The sequence below is a fragment of the Thunnus thynnus genome, chromosome 5 (assembly GCF_963924715.1).
Source record: "Thunnus thynnus chromosome 5, fThuThy2.1, whole genome shotgun sequence".
In the NCBI taxonomy this organism is placed as follows: domain Eukaryota; kingdom Metazoa; phylum Chordata; class Actinopteri; order Scombriformes; family Scombridae; genus Thunnus; species Thunnus thynnus.
In genome coordinates, this window is record NC_089521.1 from 33,637,029 (window position 1) to 33,660,940 (window position 23,912).

The 23,912-nt window shown below is 40.8% G+C and overlaps 1 protein-coding gene across 2 annotated transcripts in view; it reads left to right on the plus strand.

The window, feature by feature from the left end:
* wasla (WASP like actin nucleation promoting factor a) overlaps positions 1-23,644 on the plus strand; it is a 33,836-nt gene extending 10,192 nt beyond the window's left edge. The window contains exons 3-11 of one of the 2 annotated variants that reach the window (XM_067590887.1): positions 663-749; positions 2,246-2,342; positions 3,970-3,993; positions 13,148-13,352; positions 13,957-13,999; positions 17,243-17,396; positions 19,787-20,412; positions 21,782-21,890; positions 22,245-23,644. In XM_067590887.1, the coding sequence (XP_067446988.1) occupies positions 663-749; positions 2,246-2,342; positions 3,970-3,993; positions 13,148-13,352; positions 13,957-13,999; positions 17,243-17,396; positions 19,787-20,412; positions 21,782-21,890; positions 22,245-22,306 (1,407 nt within the window). In that variant the 3' untranslated portion in view covers positions 22,307-23,644. The remainder of the gene's footprint in view (positions 1-662; positions 750-2,245; positions 2,343-3,969; positions 3,994-13,147; positions 13,353-13,956; positions 14,000-17,242; positions 17,397-19,786; positions 20,413-21,781; positions 21,891-22,244) is intronic. The other variant, XM_067590888.1, reaches the window with a different exon arrangement.
* The last annotated feature ends 268 nt before the right edge of the window (positions 23,645-23,912 follow it).

The window sequence follows — 23,912 nt, forward strand, 5'->3', positions numbered from 1 at the left end:
CAACCTGTAGACTCTGAAAACCTGCTGCAGACAGATAATCCATCACAGCAGTGTGTTTCTGTAGACGGGTACAGCAGATGGGAGCAGAAAGTGTTTTGATAACTCTCTTTGCTGTTGCGTTCAGGGACACTCGACATCCAATTAGAGCCGCAACAATTAGCCAATTAATTTGTTAGCTGCTCCAGAGAAATTTAATTAGCTAAAATGTAAAACAGAGCTTCTGAAAAGTGAGAATTTACTGCTTTTCCTTCTCTTACATCATAGTAAACTGAATATCTAGACAAACGAGAAATTATGAAATAATTGTTTGTTGCATCCCGTCATTAAGTATTTGAGTGTTTTGCACACGACGCCCCGAATATAACGAGCTCTCTTATCAGGAAATCAAATCAAAAGTTCAACTGCATGGATAGATGTTGTGGTGTTTTCTCGCATAAAAAGAAGCAGCCGACTTTCAAAATTCAGATTGAGAGAGAAAACATTGATTTTCATTGAAAGGAACAGAGAGGAAGGAAATCGATGTGAAACCAGCAGGTCTGCTTTTTAAATGAACAGCGCAGGTGATTTAATATTCAGTGTAGAGTCACAGGTGTTTTCCTTCTAAACTTCAAGGAGAATTCAGTGATATATTTCTCTCTCTGTGTGTCTGATGTTTTTTGCAGGAAGGGAAAACCATGTTTGAACAGGAACTGTACCACAACTTCTCCATCAGCAGCTCCAGATCCTACTTCATCTCGTTTGCAGGAGATGTAAGTACGCAGCTCTCACTGATGATAATCACCGCGTGTGTTTACAGTCGAATATTCACGGTAGAGCTCTTACACTCCGCCTGCTTTACACACACGCAGTAATGTGAAGCAGCTGCAGGCTTCCAGGGATGTGTCCTTTAAAAATGTTAAAAGTTAAAAAAAAAAGCAGAAATAAAACAAAGCAACAAGGCTGAACTAAGCAGAAACACAGATCTGAGCAGCATTTTATCCCCACAAAACATATGTGAAGCTCTCGTCTCTCAACTGTAGAGCTGCAACGATCAGTCGATTAATCAGTTAGTTGTCAACGATTAAATTAATCGGCAGATATTTTGATAATCTATTAATTGTTTTGAGTCTTTTTTTAAGAAGAAGAAAATGTCCAAATTCTCTGATTCCAGCTTCTTAAAGCTATAACATGTAATTATTCCACATTAAAATGTCTATAAACAACTAGACCTATGTTATATATGTTGTTGAGTTGTGTACTTACATTATCCCAAATGTTTCCAACAAACCCAGAGAAATCTGTAATTTAATCAAAGTAACGGACCGTTTCATTTGGTCGCCTGTCGATGGCGTCATACCTCCTCTACCAAAGAGTAAACACGCACCAGATGCATACGGCGGCGCTGTGTTTGTCCGCTACAATGGCGTCTACCAAAGAGTAACTTACACACATACAAGATAATACATCGGCGTTGTGGTTGTTCCACACAAACTGTTATAAATGGACTTTATTCAGTTTTAAGTCACATTTTCATGATAAATTTAGGTGGTTTTTAACTATATCTTTTAGCCAGAAGAAGGATTTTAGTCATTGGACGTCTGGATCTTAAGTTATCAGAGAAATAAACTGGACAAACATTAGCAGCAGCTCAGCTAACAGCCCCTCCAGGAAGTCCGGTGGTCACCAAACATCGTGAAACAGCTTTAATTAGTATTTTTAATGATTTTAATCTGCGTGTACGTTTGTTCTGGAGAGGAGGAGACCTCTGCGAATGATGAACACTGGAGTAATCCTATCCCGGTGAAGCTGGTTGTTTAACAACAAAGACAACAACTCCTATGATCCCTTGCTACTTCACACCGTCATCACACTCCGTCTTTTGTTATTGTTTTGATTGAGACGCCTAGCAGCTGAAATTACATATTGTGCGTTTAAATGTGAATATTTTCTGGTGTCTTTAGTCTCTATGACAGTAAACTGAATATCTTTAAATTGTGGACAAAACAAGACATTTGATGACGTCGTCTGAGACCATAAAGTGAACCAACAGTATAAATAACCCCAGACAGTGCCTGATGATGATGATGATGATGATGATGATGATGATGATGCAGCATTTAGATTTTCAAAATAAGATGTCAGGTTTAGAAGTACTTATACAAGGTGTTCAGGCTTACTGCTTTGCTATAATCTCTCTGTTGAATACTTCTTATTTAAAGAAGAAGAACATTTTATTAATCTGTGGTCTTCCTCCTCTTCATCTCAGGCCTGTCAGGTCGGTCTGAACTTTGCTAGCGAGGAAGAAGCCAAACGATTCCGAGTTGCCATCAACGACCTGCTCAACCGACGGCAACGTAAAACCGGTGAGTTGTTTCACCGTTTCAGTTTGTTTTCTTCTTTCTCTGCTTCTTCAGCCTGTGATGACCTTTCACCTTTCACACCTTTTAAACCGGAGGTCTCACTTCCTCCTCCTCTACTAACAAAACCTGAATCCGGGTCCCAAACCGCTCCGCCTCGCTCATATCCGGCTGTAACAGAGACATGCAACCGATGACTGACTGGGAGAGAAAAGGCTCCTAAACAGTACACCGTTTCTTCTTCGCTGGTTTTCTGTGGCTGAGTTGCTCATCTGTCCCCCGCACATGCTCAGTAGGAGGAGAATTACCTGTTTTGGTGTTTTAATGTGGACGGAGGTGTGTGGACAAATGTCATTTCAGAATTTGACCTGCTTAATGTAGACGCACTATCAGTAATGAATCTTTCTAAAAAGACTTAATGTTGTAAGTCAGCTGATTGTTTCCTGCTCAGAAAATCCAGATCATATTAAACATGAGAGTCATCAGAGGAAGTAAAAGTTCACAGTAACTCCTTTATATACATTTATTAAAAATAAAACAACCTGCATCATCCACGTCATCCCTCTGTGATCAGACCAGGTTGTTTTGTGAGATCCAGTTTTTGAGGATCAGCTTGATTCTTGGTTTTAAGATCCAGTTTTGATGCGTCACAACATGCCGTCAGTCTCTCTCTGGATCATTTTGAACGTAGTGAAGAAATTCACTTTTGTCTCGCTGGAGGACGTTTGAGGACGTCATCTTGGACTTCGGGAAACCGTGATCGACATTTTTCACCATTTTCTGACATTTTATGGACCAAACAGCTGATTGATTAATCGAGGAAGTATTCGACAGATTGATCGATGATGCAAAGACTCGTTGGTAGCAGCTCTGTTGTTTCGTCCTGTTCTTGTTCATCGCAGCATAAAACATTTTCTTTTCTCATCTTTTTCTTGTTGTTCAGTCAAACACAACAAACAAAGCAGCTCTTCTTTTATTTATTTCGAGAGGTTTCCGTCTAATTTTCCAGTGTGAAAGTGTTTAACACCTTTTACATCTAGAATGGTGTTGATGTTGGAGGATGAACAAAGCTTCAGATGAGGACGTGGGCTGAGCTTTGGTTTGAGTTTGGGGCCGTGTTATTTTCTTTGTTTCTCTGCTGCTGCTGTGGCCTCTCTGCTCCTCTCTGCCGTAGTAAAACCGACTCTGTGCAGTAAAACGTCTGCAGTGAAGCTCCTCTCTGGCTTCCCTCCAGCTGCTCTCAGCATGTCGGCCTTTTGAAGTGCACCTCTCAAGCTGCGATGATGACTGAGGGTTCAAAGGCTCCCGGAGCAGGGACACGAGGGGTTTTTAAGGGTTTATATCAGACACAACTGAGCTTTCAAACCTTTTTTTTTTTTTTATTCTCCTCTGCTCGAGGCGAAGACTTCCACAGAACTGTGTTTCTGACTTTTTGCCAGCGGCATCGAAGGCGTGACGCAGCATGTTTTTCACACTAACTCGACACTTTCTGACTCTTGAACAGCTTCTTCTTCTCTGGTTAAACTTCTAATTATCTTCCATTTTAACGAAGCACAATTTTCCTTTTTTTAATGTTTTTTTTTTAATTAGGATGGTTCTGAAAGTATAACCGTGTTAATTTTTTCTTTTGCAGAGAAAAGAGGTGACCCTAAAAATGGTATGTTGAACCCTTAATATTGATCATGCAGATTCAGTTTTGCTTCCTTCTGCAGGCTCACAGGTGTTTGTTTTATTGTCCTTCATCACAAGGTTATATGAATATAAAACAAATTGTTTTAATTTAGTTTTTTAACAATGTTTGTTCTTTGAAATCAAACAACAAAAATCCAATAACATGAACGCAGGAATAAATAAATAAATCATTCAACGTCCCATGAGCAGAAACAACAAAACCAATAAAACACAAAAAGAACAGAAATTAACAAACCAATCAATAATTATAAGGAACACATGAACTAAGAAATAAGGATCCACAACAATGGGATACATCCAACTATCAGTCCTACAGTGATTACGTTTATCATCGTTTCTTCCATAATTATTTATTGATCATTTATCACAAATGCAGCTGTCTTCTAGTTTTAGCCGTGAAACCTCACTTCCTTTCAGAGCTTTGCAGGTTTTTATAGAATCAACGTGTGTTTGCTTCGTGTCAGAGCTGCTAATGGAGACGACATCTACATTAAAACGACACCTACTGTCATTGTGTTTCTTCTTCTTCCTCTTCCAATGAAACGCCACCGCCATCGTTTGTTTACAGGCTACAACGGCAAGCCAGTGTTTTCACATGTACACACTCTGGAAAGAAAAACGCCATTTTAGTCTCGACAGACGGCCAAAACAGAGAGAAAAGGATCCTTGAAAAGGATATTTGTATTGCACTTACAAAGGCTGGCCAGTGGATGGCAGTGTATGGGATGACACACTAGCGTCCACTGTGGTGGCTGATGTGGAACTAAACCATTAAAACCTATATAAGCATATATAAGAAAACGGCTTTTGAATAGCTGTACGCTGTAGTGACCACTATGCATGAAAGGGTTAAAACGATACCGCCGTCCACATTAAAGCACCTAAACGGGTAATTCTCCTCCTACCGGGCATGTGCGGAGGACAGACGAGCAGGTCAGCCACAGAAAACCAGCGAAGAAGAAGAAACGGTGTATTGTTTACGTTTCCTTGGCGGCTTCCTGACATTTAGTTTTATTGTGAGCAGATTCCAACAGTTTGAGACAATAAAGAGAACCAACGCCTGCATGAAGCCGTCCGCCGTTGTTGTTACTGTCGTTGTGTTTCCTCTTCCTCTTCCAATGAAACGCCACCGCCACCGTCTGTTTACACGCTACATCACCAAACCAGCATTTTCACATTTACACACTCTGGAAAGAAAAACGCCATTTTAGTCTGGATGGAGGGCCAAAACAGAGAGAAAAGGATACGTTGACCAATTTAGCGGGCCACCCTTTGTAGCCCTGAAGGGGTTTTATAGTTGTGTGTTACAGTGTTAACGGGTGTAGCTTCGGCGTCTACGCATGGACACAACAAACCTGTCCCTCAGGTATCTACAGCAGCTCTGAGTAACCTCTTCAAGTCAAGTGTGTTCAGAGTGGATTTTTTATCAAGTATAAATCCACCTTCAGTAACCAATGACAGCAGTGCTCATATGTTCCTTATCAGCTGTAGTATTGAATTATGGTGTCCTAGTTTTTTCAAAGTCACCACACCTGTAGACAAACAGTTACAAAGGTCCTGCACCGGACTTATCAGTACTGCCAGTTTGCACCTCAAGTTCACGCTGATAAAACATACAGGTCACACCTTTCCTGTTACAGCTACAGCTTCATTTAGAACTTTATTTGTGCATAAACACAATAAAAGCATGTGACTCAGTGCTACTGTGGTCCTCCAGTGGACATGAGTAGGGCTGTCGCAATAACTGCAGTGGATTGTAAGAAACCGCCACAACTGTGCTATGTTTATGTTTTGTCTTTTTGTCTTGAGACTTCAATGCGTGTATTGAGGTCCATCCAGCGGCTCCAGAGGATCCCGCCCGCCACGCAAAGCTTCTCACGCACTGAGCGCCAGCTAAACCACATAACAGAGCTCTGATTGATCAGTGCTGATGCTCGGTATTTAAAAACATGTATCGGTCATATGTTTAAACCATAGACTGTATAAAAATATGGACGTAGTTACTGTGACGTCACTCGTTGGTTTCTGAAGAGCGGCTTTGAAGCTCAAAGTGAGCCGCTCCGGCCGTCGCCATCTTGGCAGTGCGTGACTCTGCCTAACTCCCAGCCAATCAAAAACAGGCAAAGAGGCGGGCTGAATGGCTGAAACAAGCCACCTAGCGGCTGGCGGACCTGTCACTCAAAGCAGCCATGTCCTTCATTATGCATAACTTTACAGCTTGCTAAAATTTAAACGGGTGAGTTATAAAAAAATTCCCCCCCGTACAGTTGTCATGAAAGAGGAAATTAGCTACAGAGACCAAAACCGTTGTTTGTACCAGACTGTAAACATGTTTATTTCTGCTATGGGGATTGACTCGCTTTTGGAGCCTCAAGTGGCCGTTCAAGGAACTGCAGTTTTTGGCTTCATTTCACAGTCCCAGCGGTTACCGCTTGGTTTAAACTCTCCCGGGTCACCACATGGTCGAGCAGGCAGCCATTTAACATGGTAAAGTAGTTTTCCACCAATCATGCAATCTGAAGGTACTTGATTTTCACACACACCAAAAAAAGGCGCTAGTATCGCATAAACCACATACTGCGCTGTTGAGCCACCCTGAATCACCGCGGGGGAAATTCCTTCACCACGACAGCACAAGTCTTCCAGGATAAAGTGACTTTGAGTGAGATTCTGGGTCAGTTCGTACTCTGTATCCGGATGTATCTGGATACGTATCCAACAAAAGCAGACTGGAGTTGTTCACTGGTTGAATGAAGAGGCAACAAGCTGATTAAAAACAGCGTCTTCTACGAAAATAGATGTTGTTTTGCGTGACTGGATCACACATTCCAGGAGACCGGAGCGTGTGGAGTCGTGATGTTTCCTGACATGTTGACGGCGTCGTTTCACAGACAGAGTGACTCGCACGGTGACACACAGCGGAGTCTGATGCAGGTTAATCTGGTCAGCAGGAATCCCATCTGTGCCATATGTAGACCACATGGTCTCTGTTGTTGTTCCCTTTAAACCCTGTTGTGATGCACATTAGGCCTAATCTGTAATCCTCACAGTTAACTGCTGCTGAACATCTTGTTTTGTTTAGACTTTTCAGTTCATCATTACTCACCGAATGTTTCTTTAAATAGAAGACAGTTTACATGAACCAGCGTCGTAAAACTGTCAGTGTACATGTGGATTAGATCAGAGATGAGCTTTGATGTTTGCTTCTGAAAAAATAAATGCAGATAAAGTTAATGAATAAAGATTTATGGTGTGTTTGTATATATTAGGGGTGCGCCCGAATACAAACACATTATTCAGCAAAGCACAAATAGTGGGTTTTATACTAATATTTGTTTCATACATATATTTAAAAAGTTATTTGTTGGGGGTGTTCCCCAGAGATAAAGCTAACCTGTTGTTCCTCTTCTCCTCTCCACAAAGTTAGGTTATAAAAAATAGGTAATAAATGAAAAGTGCAAAGCAATAATTGCCTTTGAAGTTCTTCCCTACATGTTAAACAGTGTGCTGTCTCTGTGTTATGGGTGTATAAATAGGTAGAGGTCTGTCTGCAGTGAGGTGATGAGTAAAGTTTTAGCTCAGTAGTCAGCGCAGTCGTCTATGATCTGGGAGACTCCAGTTCCAGACCCGGTGTGTGGACCTCCTTCATAAGGTAGTTTATTCATGAACACTTATTGTAACACTTTAATTTTCTAAAATTAAAAGTGTCATAAAAACAAAAACAGGATTTTTAAGCCTCTGTCCACTTTTATTCAAATACAAATACAGATACTGGGCTCTCTGCACATCCCTAGTATATATTGGTATTTAGATCATGTCTACACTGAGCTAGCATACGCCCACGTTAGCATTTTCAGGTCGTATTTGTGAAGATTTCCATCCACATGAAACATCCGTTAAATCTCTTCTCCATCATTTTCTTTTGATTGACAAGCAAACAGTTGTTGATTGTCTTTGAACATGTGTTGACCAGTGTTGGGAATAACATGTTAAGTTCATGTCATTGCAGCCAATTCATGGTAAAGCATAAGCTTTGTCTCTGGAGTTATAATGTTATATATTGTAAATTATACCTGTTACTGAACTGCTGCTGCTGTTTCTGGTTTGATTTGTGGATCCGCAGTAAACTCTGAGATTTTGGGAAGAGTTACACTTTTACGTTAAAAGTAGCGCAAAAGTACTTTTTATATGCAGTAATTGGTAAAGTAATTCAGTTACTTTTTGAGAGAAGTAACTAGTAACTAATTACTAATTGTCAGTAACTTGCCCAACACTGGTGTTGACCAGTGGGACCATCGGTGTATTATGGTTGTGTCTCGATGGTAACCCTAGATTTGTGAAAGATCTTGTGAGAGTGATCATTTTAATCCAAACTCTGATCTTTCTCTAAACCTAACAGAGTGTTTTTTGTACCTAAACCTAACCAGACCTGAACCACAGCGTCATCACACCATAAAACATCATTATTTTGTACAATAACAAACAATAATGAATGAACAACATGTCCCCTGCAGCCCAAAAAGCATTTTCCCAATTAACCACTATTATAAAAGAAACATCTGTAAAGCTGTTTACAGATCAATGACAACAGCTGTACTGTGTTATTAACTTAATTAACGGTTAAAAATGATCAATAGAAGAGTTTAAAGGAGAAAGGAAGTTGTCTTCTTAACTTTACTGCCCCAGATGTAACATCATTTTCTCTTAATGGACAAGAAGTGAGATGACAGTTAGTTTTATGTCAGAACTTTGAGTTTGTAGCCTCTGAATGCATAAGAAGCAGCTTTTTGATACTTCAGATTGACTGAAAAGTGAACAAAGCAATCTAATGGTTGCCTTCTAAAAGTAAATTCCACTTTGCTGCGTTTTCTTTTCCTGCATCTGAACACCAACAAGCTGTTAGTAAAGGTCACTGTGCGTCAGAGCTTTAATTTGGTGTAGCAGCAATGTCTGCACGTCGTCTCAAAAGACTGTTTACTTTCATTAAGCCCCCTGACTGTTGGCAAACACTGACACTGTAAAGAGCAGGATTAACATATACTGAACAGATCAGTCGACTCTTCAATCAACTCCATGTGCTTGAGATGGTTCTTTTCCCTGAAGTTCATCCCCCGGTGACACGGTCTCATGTTTCACAGCTGAAATGTCACGACGAATCAGTTGTTGCATTGTTGTTGCTCTGGATGTGCCTCTCTGTTTTGGGAGATGTTTGTTCGCCTCCTCCCTTCTCTTCCATGTATTGTCCTTGTCCTCATTGTGAGAACATCAATAAAACAACACCCTTGTTTGGGAAGGTGCTCACGTTAGTACTTCAGGGATTACTCGCATTGTTTTGGGAACATTGAGGACTCTGACTCTGATATGAACTCTTAAATCCAGCTGAAGCTTCTTCACAGATGCTGTTCAGACTGAATGCAGTCGGGTGCTCTGCTGTATCCACCCAAGGAGGAAGGAAGGTTGTTGCTGCGATTCTGAATTGATTCACAAATGTCAAATAGATTTTCTAAACGTTGGTTAATAACGTGATGTTGACGGGACGAAAAAGACAGAACTCAACTGCCTGGACAGTCTACAGCAGGCACACGCTAAAGTTATCCTGTAGGTCATCTTCAAAAAAGGCAATTATTTAATGACTAAATCATAACCTTTGTGAGATGAACATGAAGTATGTTGTGAATACTTCCTACACCATCACCCAGAGACTAACGTTAGCGGAGCGGAGCAGCGAGCTGTAGCAGTAACAAACGAGAGCAGCTGACTGACACGCACTGCAGCGCTTAAACAACTTAAACCAACAAGAAAATAACTTGGTGTTCACTCTGTTTCAACTCATAAACCCTGCACCTGTTCAGCGTCTACAGCGACGTCTTTCCCCCCCGGAGCTGACGGTGCAGCAGAGAGGCTGCTCTCCTCTGCCGGAGACGTGACGTTAATAATAACGCAGCGGAGCAGTCCTCCTGCTCCCCTTACTGCAGAGCAAACACACCAACTTATGTTTTTACAGAAGACATTTAACCAGTGATGTTGGTCAGTAAATTACTATTTTACAATTCTCATACAGGCAGAAGACTGTAAAATACTTAATTAATGCAGTTAACTTTCTAAAAGCTGCGTACTCTTTCACACTTTTCTCTGCTGACAGTAACTTTCATCAAGATCGTTTATCTTAGCTGCCAGTTATGTTTCATATTGGATTTCAGTGGACTAAGGACACCAGTGAATGGTTTGGCACTCACTATACTGGAGTGAGAGACTACAAATTGTGCCCCCTTTTTTATTTATTCAATCAAGAATCAAATCTGACACCAAGAATCGAATCATGAGATTCCCAAAGATTCCCACCCCTAATCCTCAGGTCTGTCTTGAAGAACCCAGAGTTTTAGCAGGAAGGTTCGCAGCTTTCAGTACTGAGTTAAAGACCTTTTTGTTAATAAAGAGTAAAGAAACAACAGATCTGAGTAATTTGGGGTTTAAACATACTTCATCCTGCTGTGAGCTCTGATCAATACCATTGAAAGTACTCCTGGTTGGTACCGATAACCACACAGAACCATCCCATGCAGCTCAGTTTTAAAGGGGGGATACGACCACCAGGCCCGCCTCGGTCCTCAGGAGACAGGAGATTTGAGGTGAGCCTGTTGGTCTGGTCGTAGACATCCAGCATTCATGGGGAATCCAGGGATTTGGACTGGGATTAGCAGTGGATTAGTGGTTATGTCAGATGCTGCGGCAGAGTTTGTGGAGATTACAAGGAATTCGAGGACCGAACAGCCGGACCGACGGGAGGAAGACACGGAGGGCCTTGTTGACATTTTATAATGCAAAAGATGGATCATAAAAGCTCAGTGCAGACGGATGAAATAACTTTTGGTGAACATGAAAGACGACAGAGTTTACAGCAGCTCTTTGCCGTATCGATCCGTCATGTCCCGGGGATTACCGAGCGCTCTCCTGATGGTCTAGAGGTCTAAACACAAGCCTTATAACTGCAAAGCAAACTTCATGAAAAAGTACCAGGGATTATTAAAGGTATATTGATGATTGTGGAGAGTCAGGAGGGGATGGTTAGATTATTTACTCCTGTAAAAAACACATTATTAAGTCCTGCCAGTATCCCAGAGAGGCTGCAGTCGTCATTACAACCACGATATCAGCTCGTCTGCAGGTTTTAGTCTTGATAGTGTTGATTGCAGTTTCCTCAAAAACACACCTTATTACTTTTTCCTCTCTGGTGTAGGTAGTAATGTTAGTTATAAGTTGTTTTTGTGTGTGGATGTGGGAGATTGTGTCATGTTGTCTACACACATTAAACTACAGGTGGGATAGTCATGACGAGGCTGTTGAAGCTGTTTCATTCAGTGCCATCAGATCAGTTGTAAGCACTGTTTCTCTACTGCTCCAGCTAGTTACAAAGCTCTTCATCTCATAATGTATAAGTGTCAAAATCCCCGCAATCCCTGATTAAAGTTTATGCCAGCTAACAAATCTGAGGCGAGGGGAAGTTAAGCTCGTGACGATGAGGGTGGCGTCCAGCAGTCTGGATGTGGATGCAGGAGCAAGACTGGTAGTCAAATTACACTCAGGGCTCAGACGATGAGAATGAAGGTAATGAGGGTCTTTCCAGTGCAACGATGTGGCTCATTGACATGTTTTTAATAGAACTCACAGCTTCCTGACGGCTCACAGAGAAACAGGAGTTGACTTTTCTCTTTTACTCTGTACGTCCGCAGGCTTGTTTGTACCTTTTGACTTTTGAACTGTGTCCAGTGAAATATCTCCTGCTTGATGTCTTGCTACAAAGTGCAACCATCTCGCTGTAATCATTCCTCCTTCATAATGACCTTATAATGGAAGTGATGGAGGACAAAATCCACAGTCCTCCTTCTGTGCAAAAATGTATTTAAAAGTTTATCTGAAGCTAATATGAAGCTTCAGCGTCCAAATGAGTCAAATCAAGTAGATATCTTTCAACGTTACAGTCTTTTTAGTGCCAAAGTCCCTCTTTTTGTTACTATACTTCCACCTGCAGCTCAACAGGGAAACACTGTCTGAGGAAACACAAAGAGGGAATTTGATGCTAAAAAGACTGTAAATGTGTCAGATATCCACTTGATATGACTAACTCAGACTGCTGAAGCTGAATAGAAGCTTCACACAGACTTTTAAATGACTGTGTGGACACACTGTGGATTTTGGCCTCCATCACTTCCATTGATCATCATGTTTTTAATTGTTTCTGGACAACAACAGAGGAATAAGATATATCAGGCTTTGATACACACACAATACTTGTTAGCAGATCAGTTCATTGTTGAAACATGAAATTTGTTGACAAGAAGAAAAATATATAAAATTGCCAGAATTATCATTAAAGTTATTTTTTGTACTTGATAGATTGAAGCTGTAGTTTGTGGTTTTATTAGAAATGAATGTTTCACGCTGCTGGGAGGTTCTGACAGAAATGTGATCATAGATATCAATAAATTAATGTACTTAAAGTCTGTGTAAAGCAACAATAAATATGTCTTCTGAGTTTGACACACCACAGAGAAGTATGTTATTAACAACACTGCCAAATTTGAATGATTAAAAAGATCGCCAAGTATTTCTAGTTGTAATAACCTAATTCTCTGCCTCATCATTCCTACTTTCCTTCGCTGGTATGACCATGAAAAAGGCTTTAAATTACATCCCATGTGATGTTAAAAGGTCATAAGAAATCTTAAATTTACTTGGTTAGAACAGTAAATGTTGGACAAAACAAACTCAGTCTCAGTGTTTTACCTTTTCATAAAGTTTGTTTAGACAATGAAGGTGAAAGGTCACGGAGTCATTAAAACCTAAGCAGGAACTGGATCAGAACATTTCTTGACAATCTGCACGACAGATTTTGACATTTCTAGTAGAAATCTAATCAGAAAAACAAATCATCTCTGCCACTGACCTCTCTCTCTCTCTCTCTCTCTCTCTCTCTCTCTCTCTCTCTCTCTCTCTCTCTCTCTCTCTCTCTCTCTCTCTCTCTCTCTCTCTCTCTCTCTCTCTCTCTCTCTTCTCTCTCTCTCTCTCTCTCTCTCTCTCCCCCTCTCTCCCCCTCTCTCCCCCCCCCTCCCTGTGTGCAGGTCCGGCTCTGCCACACATGGCCACAGTGGACATCAAGAACCCGGAGATCAACAATGTCCGCTTCCACAACTCCCACAGCCACCAGCAGCCGTATCACATCAACAACATGCTGAGCCATGGCGGCCTGGCCCGAAAGGACAAGAAGACCAAAGGCAAGAAGAAGAAGCTGACCAAAGCCGACATCGGCACTCCCAGCAACTTCCAGTGAGTCCAGTTTCTATCAGAGATCAGAATGTGTTCAGTTCTTCACTTCCTGAATCACAGCAACATGAAGGAAGCAGGAACAGTAAGGTCAGAGGTCAAAATGAAACTAAATACCTCTGTTACCCTGCAGTCGTCATGGATGATGTTCAGGATTTCTAATCTGCAACAAGTTCTGTCTTCAAGTTTATTTCATGTTTCATCTGTTTTTCACATAAAAAGTGACAGAAATATTTGTGTAAAGAATAAAAAAACCTTCGCACAGATGAAGTCGGTGAGAATGTTGGATTTTTCAGTTTCAGACATTGTTAAACACAGAAAAGTGTTTCCACCATCTGACGAGCAGCTTAACGGCGAGCTGCATGGCAGCAGTAAACATGTTGCGTCGAGTCTGAAAGCATTCAATGAACACACTGTCTCTGTGAGTGACGTATGCATGCGTGTGTGTGTGTGTGTGGGCTCACTATTTAGCATGTGCACGTGGGCGACCATGTGCACACGCTAAATAGTTGATGTACTTCTTCTGTGTGCATTTAAACAGTGTCTGTGTGTCAGTATGGACACGTGTGTGTGTGTGATCTCACCACATCTGTCCTGTCTTCCTCAGGCACATCGGTCACGTGGGCTGGGATCCAAACACAGGTTTTGATGTGAGTATTCCCCTTCTCTCACACACACACACACACACACACACACACACACACACACACAGGCATGCACACACGCACGCAGGAACACAATAGTGACCTGTGTGGCGGCTGCATGATGGAATCACACAATAGGCTCTTGTTGCTTCCTGCTCATATTCAACAAACATCTCGCTGCGTCTCAGAAGCTGCACAATGTTCCAGAGAAGCCGACTGCAGCCTCGTTACAGAGCTGCACGAACTCATAAACACTAATCAATAAAAAAGAAACGCAAACAAGTCGTGGCAACAAAATCACAGACTTGATATCAGGTGTTGCTCCGCAGATTAAAGGAGCATTCTGCAAATTTTCTGTTTTATTTCTTCTCGTCAACAAATCTCATGTCAACAATGAACTGATCTATTAACAAGTATTGTGTGTGAATCAAAGCCTGATGTATCTTATTAAAAACACGTCAGTGAGTCACACCGCTGCACTGGGCGACATGATCCGTCATCATGAAGAGTTTGATTAGAAACGGCTCCAAAGAGTAAAAACATTGATTAGTTGTTTGGTCTATAAAATATCCCAAAATTTTGTTATTCAAAAAGTGTAAATCATTGTTTCTGTTTCCCAAAGCCCAAGATGACGTCCTTCTTTGATCCTGAACCAAACCTTCAGTTTACTGTCAGAGAGACTAAAGAAACCAGAAAATATATTTGAAGAACTGGAATCAGAGAATTTGGACTTTTTTTTTTTAATAAAAATTACTAAAAACGATTAAATGATTATCAAAATAGTTGCTGATCAATTTAATAGTTGGCAGCTAATCAATTTAATCATTTCAGCTCTAACATGTAAAAATAACCTTCTGAAAACAGTTTTAAAGAACACCTATTTTATTTTTTAACTGTGGCAGAAAATTCCAGAATCAGTGAAAATGTTTTAACTTGAGTCTCTAATTTAAAGTCTTGAAAGGTTCAAGTTCTCATGATGTTCTTGTTTGTTTGCATATTGAACCGTTATTGGTTTCTAGTCGTGATGTCAAACTCAGATTTCAGGGAAGTGAAGAGAAACCTTCAGCAGTGAATATGATCAGAGCTACAACAATTAATCAATCAATCATTTTCCAACTCTTCAATTAATCACCAACTATTTTGATAATCGATTGATTGTTTTGAGTGACGATTCTCTGATTGCAGCTTCTTAAATGTGAATATTTTCTGGTTTCTTTAGTCTCTACGACAGTAAACTGAATATCTTTGAGTTGTGGACAAAACAAGAGATTTGATGACGTCATCTTGGACATTTTTCACCATTTTCTGACATTTTACGGACCAAACATCTAATCAATTAATAAAATATGATAACCGCTTCTAGTCACCTGCTTTACATACATCAGTCTGTACAGTGACAGAAAAACATCCAAGTTAATAAACCAGGACAGAAAACACAATTGTAAATTAAAGACATCTTTAACATGTAATAACTGAGAGTAGGAATGTAAACAGGTTCAATGTTCTCATTTAACGTTTGAAATAATGTTTGTAATTATGAAGTATGGGCTGTTTGGGAACCTCTGACTGGTTTCTCGTAGCAACCGGAGCTGCTGGTGCGTGTCATCATTAAGTTTGTCCTCTAACGAACGTTCAGACTGACGAGCCTAACGAGCAGGAGGCTGATTGCTTTACATTCTCTGCCTCCTGATTGTCTGTGTTTAACCGACTGACCGAGCACACGATCCCACACGTTAGTCACACAGCCGACACTCCCACAATGCACTGCAGCGTGACAATAACAAAAGGTGTGAATATTTCCTGGGAGGAGACGGAGCTGCAGGCAACAGAGGAAGAAGTATTCACATCCTTTACTGCAGTAAAAGTACATAAGTATTATGAGCTTGATGTAGTTAAAGTATTGCAGTAAAAGTACATAAGTATTATGAGCTTGATGTAGTTAAAGTATTGCAGTAAAAGTACATAAGTATTATGAGCTTGATGTAGTTAAAGTATTGCAGTAAAAGTACATAAGTATTATGAGCTTGATGTAGTTAAAGTATTGCAGTAAAAGTAGTGGTTTGGTCCCTCTGACTGATATATTATTATATATGACATCATTAGATTATTAATAGTGAAGCATCAGTGTTAGAGCAGCATGTTACTGTTGTAGCTGCTGGAGGTGGAGCTAGTTTACACTACTTTATATACAGTTAGCTAGTTTAGTCCACTGGTTCCCAACCTAGGGGTCGGGCCCCTCCAAAGGGTCAGCAGATAAATCTGAGGGGTGGTGAGATGATTAATGGGAGAGGAAAGAAGAAAAAACAAAGTTCTGATACACAAATCTGTTTTCAGTTTTTGGACTTTTTCTCTAATCTTTGATTTTTGCTGAAATATTGGATCATTTGAACATTTATTGAAATGAAAGCATGTGAGAAGTTTAGAGGGAAAAATCACTATTTGGTGGAGCTGTTAACAACTCATAGACATGTGAAATGTGACCCCGACTACACACTGCTTTTTGTAAGACGTCAAAAGCCAAAAAGGTTGGAAACCACTGGTTTCATCTTTAACAATGTGTTGTATTTTAAAAGCTTGTTATATTATCCATTGTGTCAAATCTTCATCTGAAAAGTAACTAAAGCTGTCAAATAAATGTAGTGGAGTAGAAAGTACAATATTTCCCTCTGAAATGTAGAAAGTAGCATCACATGGAAATACTCAAGTAAAGTACAAGTACCTCAAGCTACTTTGAGTAAATGTATTTAGTTACTCTCCACTGTTTGCTGCAGGTTAACGTTTGATCTGATGTGAAGAAGTTGAGAGTTTCAGCAGCTTGTGTTTCCTCTTGTTGGCCACCAGGTGTCAAACTGACTCTGTGACTGACTGGATGGAAAAACATCACATCAGTTCACATTAAACAGCAGCAGGAACTGTTGAATTTATTCTTAATGCATAAATGCACATATCTAATATTTCTATAAGGAGGCTGTGGGTGTATTTATTATTAGTTTATACACATGATTTCCTTGCTGCTAATAGTATTTTCATCAGATCATCACATTATAGATACAATATATCAAAACGACGGCCTGAAGCAACGACCCGAGGCACCTCAACATATAGTTATGAATTATATATTTATAGAGGACCATAAAGACTCACCTGCCACATGTGACAACAACCTGGAAGTGAAACAGTATGTTAAACAAAACCCCCAAATTAAGAGTGTGTGTTATTTAACAGTTTTGTGTGTCGTTGACGTTGCAGCTCAACAACCTGGACCCTGAACTGAAGAACCTGTTCGACATGTGCGGCATCTCTGAGGCTCAGCTGAAGGACCGAGAGACGTCCAAGGTCATCTACGACTTCATCGAGAAGAAAGGAGGCGTGGAGGCCGTGAAGAACGAGCTGAGGAGGCAGGGTGAGAACACACACACGCACGCACACACACACACACTAACACGCACACACACACACTAACACACACACACACACACACTAACACACACACACACTAACACACACACACTAACACACACACACACTAACACACACACACACTAACACACACACACACTAACACACACACACTAACACACGCACACACTAACACACACACACACTAACACACACACACACATGCACACTAACACACACACACACTAACACACACACACACTAACACACACACACACGCACGCACACACACACACACACACACTAACACACACACACACACACTAACACACACACACACACACTAACACACACACACGCACGCACACACACACACTAACACACACACACACACACTAACACACACACACTAACACACACACACACACTAACACACACACGCACGCACACACACACACTAACACACACACACACACTAACACACACACACTAACACACACACACGCACGCACACACACACTAACACACACACACACACACACTAACACACGCACACACACACACTAACACACGCACACACTAACACACACACACACACACACACTAACACACACACTAACACACACACTAACACACACACACTAACACCAACACATACACTAACACACACACTAACACACACTAACACTAACACACACACACTAACACACACACACACACACACACACACACACTAACACACACTAACACACACGCACACACTAACACTAACACACACACACACACTAACACAAACACACGCACACACTAACACTAACACACACACACACACACTAACACAAACACACGCACACACACTAACACAAACACACGCACACACTAACACACACACACACACACACACTAACACACACACACACACTAACACACACACTAACACACACTAGCACACACACACACACTCACTCACCTTTGATGTGTCCATCAACCATCTGAAATAATGAAACAGCTTCTGAAGAACGAAGCTTTAATCAGTTTCACCAGGATTTTATTGTGAATTGTGCAAAAGGTGAAAAACATGTTTTCTTTTCTTTATAAAGATTTTATTATCATTATTATTATTATTTTATTATTAGTAGTAGTATTAGTATTAGTATTATTATTCATGCTTCTTTTTAACACCATGTGTGACATAAACGCACAGATATCGTGGCGTCTTTGTCTTTTATTTAAGAAAAGCAAAAACACCAGATAAAATACACAAGTCGAGCAGATAAAACAGGTTTTTAGCTGCTTTTTAAAGGAGTTTACATTATCCAAGGACCTTCAGCTCGTTGGGGGCTGCTGACTGGAAGGCGTGATCTCCGAGGGTCTTAAAATGTCTACGAGGTACTTAGAAAGCCCCGGGTGGAGGATCTAAGAGCTGGACTAGTGCTGTAGGGGTGCAGAAGGTCACTAATGTACTGTGGAGTCATGATGGACTCTCTATAAGTGAGCACCAACGTTTTAAAATGAATTGTAAAAGTTACTGGAAGCCAGTACAGTGAGGTTAAAATAAAGAGTTATATGTGACCGTCTGTTGGATGGTGTTAGAAGCTGAGCAGCAGCAGCAGCGTTTTGTAAGCGATGTACGGAAGATATATTAGGACAATGTCAATTAATTGATTTGACAGAAGAAAAAAATGTATAATAGCAAAGTATTTTGATTATTTATGAATCATTTTAAGTTTGTAGAAACAGCCTGAAATACATATAAATATCTAAAGTCTGTTAATATAAACTACATTCTATTTATACGTGCTCAAAAAAGCCTCAATTAGTTTAATTTTAGAAACTGGAATTAGAGACATTAATGATGATCAAAGTAGTTGCTGATTAACTGTCAGTCAGTTAGTTTCCTTCCTTTAGTTTCTGCAAAATACATAAAAATTTGGTCTTATTTTGGTAACAATTCACTTTTATGTACAAGGTTTCAGGTAAAACACGTCTTACTGGACGTGGTGAGAGGTGGATCAGACTGGATACTGGAACCATAGACGACCAGACAAACAGCACAAATAAATAATATGAAACAAGAATCTCTTTAATTCAAACACAGTTTCAGTTTATACGATCAAACACACGTCTTCTAAACACTTCGCTGATTGGCTGCTCAGTTTCAAGTTTACAACTCGCTGTGATGTCACAACTCGCTGTGATGTCACAGATCAGGCTCATAGATCCAGGTGTTAATTTCCTCCTTCAGCAGATGAATGAAAACAAACAGAGAAGAAGAACAAACATCCAGATAAAAGAAGAAGAAGAAGAAGAAACATGTTTCTGATTGGAGGAACTAGTGTGATGTCATCTTATTATCTAACCTGATCTCGTGTCTTTTGTCTCCCCCCCCCGCAGCTCCCCCTCCACCTCCCTCCCGTGGAGGCGCCCCTCCTCCTCCTCCTCCCCCACACAGCTCAGCTCCACCCCCTCCTCCTCCTCCCCCGTCCAGAGGGGGTCGGGGAGCCCCTCCTCCCCCTCCTCCTTCCCGAGCCCCCGCCTCAGCTCCTCCTCCCCCGCCTCCCTCCAGGCCAGGAACTCTGGGTGCTCCGCCTCCCCCGCCTCCTCCCACCAGAGGAGGAGGAGGCCACCAGCCACCTCCCCCTCCCCACCATCACCACCACCAGCCTCCCCCTCCTCCTCCTTCGTCCTCCTCACACTCCTCCGTCGCCCCCCAAGCCCCGCCTCCTCCACCTCCTCCTTTGGCCCATCAGTCTCCACAGGGCTCCACCCCCGCCCCACCTCCTCCCCCTCCTCCTCCACCTCCCCCGCCTGGCCCCCCTCCGCCCCCGGAGATGGACGGAGTCGGGGGAGGCGGAGACTCGCCTCATTCGCCGAGCCCGGGCGGGAAGTCGGCGCTGCTGGAGCAGATCAGAGGAGGAGCTCAGCTGAAGAAGGTGGAGCAGAACAACCGAGCGCCGCCTTCCAGCACCGGACGAGACGCCCTGCTGGACCAGATCCGACAGGGAATCCAGCTCAAGACCGTAAGACGCATTTCCACATCACACGTCACTCAAAGCTGCACGCCGGCGGTTCATGTTTATTATTTTAACCAACGTCACAGAGGAGGAACTAACCCTGCTGATGTAGTGTCGCTGCCGTCATTATTATTAAATTATGTGCAGTTATCTCAGTTTTTAAATGATATTGTGTCGCCCCTCTCTGTGACGGTCAGCTGTTTAGAACAACTATAAACACATTTCATTTCTGACGTGGTCAGACAGCACGGTGTAAGAACAGCTGTCGGCAGATGTTCTGACTCCTTGCAACGAACAGAAAAGTTGTTTTCTGTTTCCGCTGCAGCACAACTAAGCTTCAGGAATAGTTACAGCCATGCTGAACCGTGAATTTTATATATCGTGACACCCCTAAAGATCATGTTGCTGCGTAACTGCTGGATGTGGAAATAAACAACTGTTTGCTAACATGTTAGCCACAACTACTTAATAAGCTGATAATATGACAGAAGTAGTTTTTACAGACTATTCTGCTGAAAACAAGTTCAAGCAGCTTTAACCAGATTGAAACTATAAAGCACCAAGAATAGAACCCTGAGGAACCTCACATGTTATTATTGACATTATCAATGGGAGGATCATGTTGCTCCATAACTGCTGGATGTGGAAATAAACAACTGTTTGCTAACAAGTTCAACATATCAACTTAAAAAGATGATGATGAGTCAGAGTTAATGTTCACTTCATGTTTCTGCTGCAAACTAGTGAACAAAAACATTAGTTAATGCAGTTTTAAAAATCAATAAATGCAGCAGGAAAAGTACAAATTGGAAAAGTTTATTCATTGTTATTATGTTATGTTATTTTAAGCATTTATATACATATTCATGTGCAAAATGAATTTCATCTTTCTCTTTTTTTCTAATTTCTTTTTATTTCCACACATCAGTCTGCATAAAATCCAGATAATAGAAATAAAATAGATGTGAGTGTACAGGCTGATACAGCGAACCTCCTCAACATCAGGAGAAAAAAAAACAAATAAATAAACCAACATAATTTAGGAAAATACAAAGAAAAATAAATGACAAGAAGCAGAACAAATGAACAGAAAAGTGAACCAATCAGAGGAGGATTCTTTCTACCTTTAGTTATTTATTTATTAATTTTTATTTTATTAGTATTACACTAGCTAATGAAGACAGAAAATTCTAAAAATAAATAAATAAATAAAATTAAGAGAAAAGAAAAAACAGGTCGATATCTTAAAGTATGTTCACTAACATCTGTATTTTACTGCACATCTGTAAATATTCCTGTGATATAAATATGAAACATCTGATGTGGGTTAGGGGGTTTTTAATGAGCAGGACTGAACCTGTTTGTGTGTCTCCAGGTGTCGGATCTTCCAGACTCCGGCCCTCCGACGCCGGCGCCCACCGCGGGCATCGTCGGCGCTCTCATGGAAGTGATGCAGAAGAGGAGCAAAGCCATCCATTCCTCAGGTAACCGTTGACAACAGCTGGATAACCGTTACAGTACAATCACACAGCTTCACCTGTAAGACTGTTGCTTTAATGCTGCTGTTCTTCATCTGCGATGTGAAAACGTCGGATTTCCACAGTCAGAGACATAGAAAGTGCATCCTGGTTTTAGGTTGTTTGTTTTTTTGTTTTTTTTGCACAAAGGATACAATGAAAATATTACACAGTAAAATATTAAATTATGCAGGAGAGGAAGGAAGCTCAAAGGGTTTATACATAGTCCTCCCCTTCATTTCAACAAGTCATAAAACAACCTGTCTGACCTGCTGGTTTCCACACTCATCAAATATTTTCTTTTGTGTTTCACTCTTTCAGACGAAGACGAGGATGATGACGAAGACGAGGACTTCGAGGACGACGACGAGTGGGATGACTAGTGAATATCTCTCGCCTCATCCCCCCTTCTACCCCCACCAACCCCCCCCCCCACCACCGCTGACACTAAAATATCTTCTAAAAATCTTCCAGAATCTGACTAAAATTGTAATGTAAATGTATGAATTTGCTGTATATTTATTTTTGCTTTTTTTTTGTTTTTATTATAATTATTATAATTATTATTATTATTATTATTATTACAATTAATCTGTGCAATACCTCATCCGTTAAATCTGTAATGATCGTCACACACCTTCGTCGTTAAAGACCTCCCCCCCCCCACCATGGGAACATCATCATCATCATCATTAGAAAAAGCACTTAACAGCATCATCAGCACAATGTAGAGACGCAGCCGTCTACATTTGTCAATATCAATAATCAATAATCATATAAAAACACTAGCTGCTCCACAGAGAGAGAGGGATCGTGTACAATGCTTCTTGGGGAGAATATTTTTGTGTGTGTGTTCATTCCTTCATGTTTTCATTCCTCTTGTCTGGAGAAACTGATAAAAAAGGGAGACGTTATGTTGCGACCAAACAGGCAGGATCCTCTTTGTGTTTGATTGGACGGTCGGTTTAAATGCGAGATAACACTATTTTCTTACTGTGCTTCTTTTTCGTACCTTTCGAGTTTCCTAATAATAAATCGTAGTTTTAGCCACGTTATTTTTTCATAAAGAAACATCCATTGACCAAAACGAGGAGGAGGAGGAGGAGGAAGAGGAGGAGGAGGAGGAGGAGGAGGGGTCGGGGACGCCTCACGTGATTCTTCAACTTTTTATTTTTTATGTAATTGAGGCGGTTTATTTGCACACGGTTTCTACGATAGTTCATGTTTTTTTGGGGGGGTGTGTTTGTCAAATATAACTTTTGTTTTATTTCGGGTAAGTTACAGCGATGACGGACATTTTTTAAAAAGCTAAAGGTTTTGTAATATTGTGACCTTTTTAAACGGAGGATACAAACATGACGCAAAGTTCTTTGGCTTAATAGAAAAAAAAAAATGTCTGCACACAATAAATCACACAAACACACACACACACTGTGGCATTTGTGATTATGATGATGGGAGTTTTGTTCTTTTGTCTGGTTGGTTGCTTTTGTTGTGATATCATTCCGTTATTTCCTGCAGGAGGAAGCGCTCCATTCAGTATTTCAAAACAAATATCACATCACACACACAAAAAAAAAATAACTACAATGATAAAAAAATAAATCATCTTCTCCCGTCCTTCAGTTAACAAACTTATCATTTTATGCAATGCGAGTCGCGACTATAAATGCCTCCTTATGGAGAATCATTTAAGAAAGAAAAAAAAAAGCAAATAATAATGAACCAAATGTGGCATTTGCAAGCAGCTTGTTGGGTTTTGGCGATGCCTTGTGATCCTCCGTCTGTAAAACGGTGTAAAGAAATAATCAACGCTAAGTTTTAACTGTTCGTCTTAAAGAGTTTTTACCGTCCTCCAGCGAGGCTTAATGCTGCATCGAGAAGCCCGGATACTGACATCGAACCTGTGAAAAGGGTCGGGAGGGGTGGGTGGGCTAGTGAGAATACTAAATTGTATACTTAAATAAATGTTAATATTTACAGAGAAGT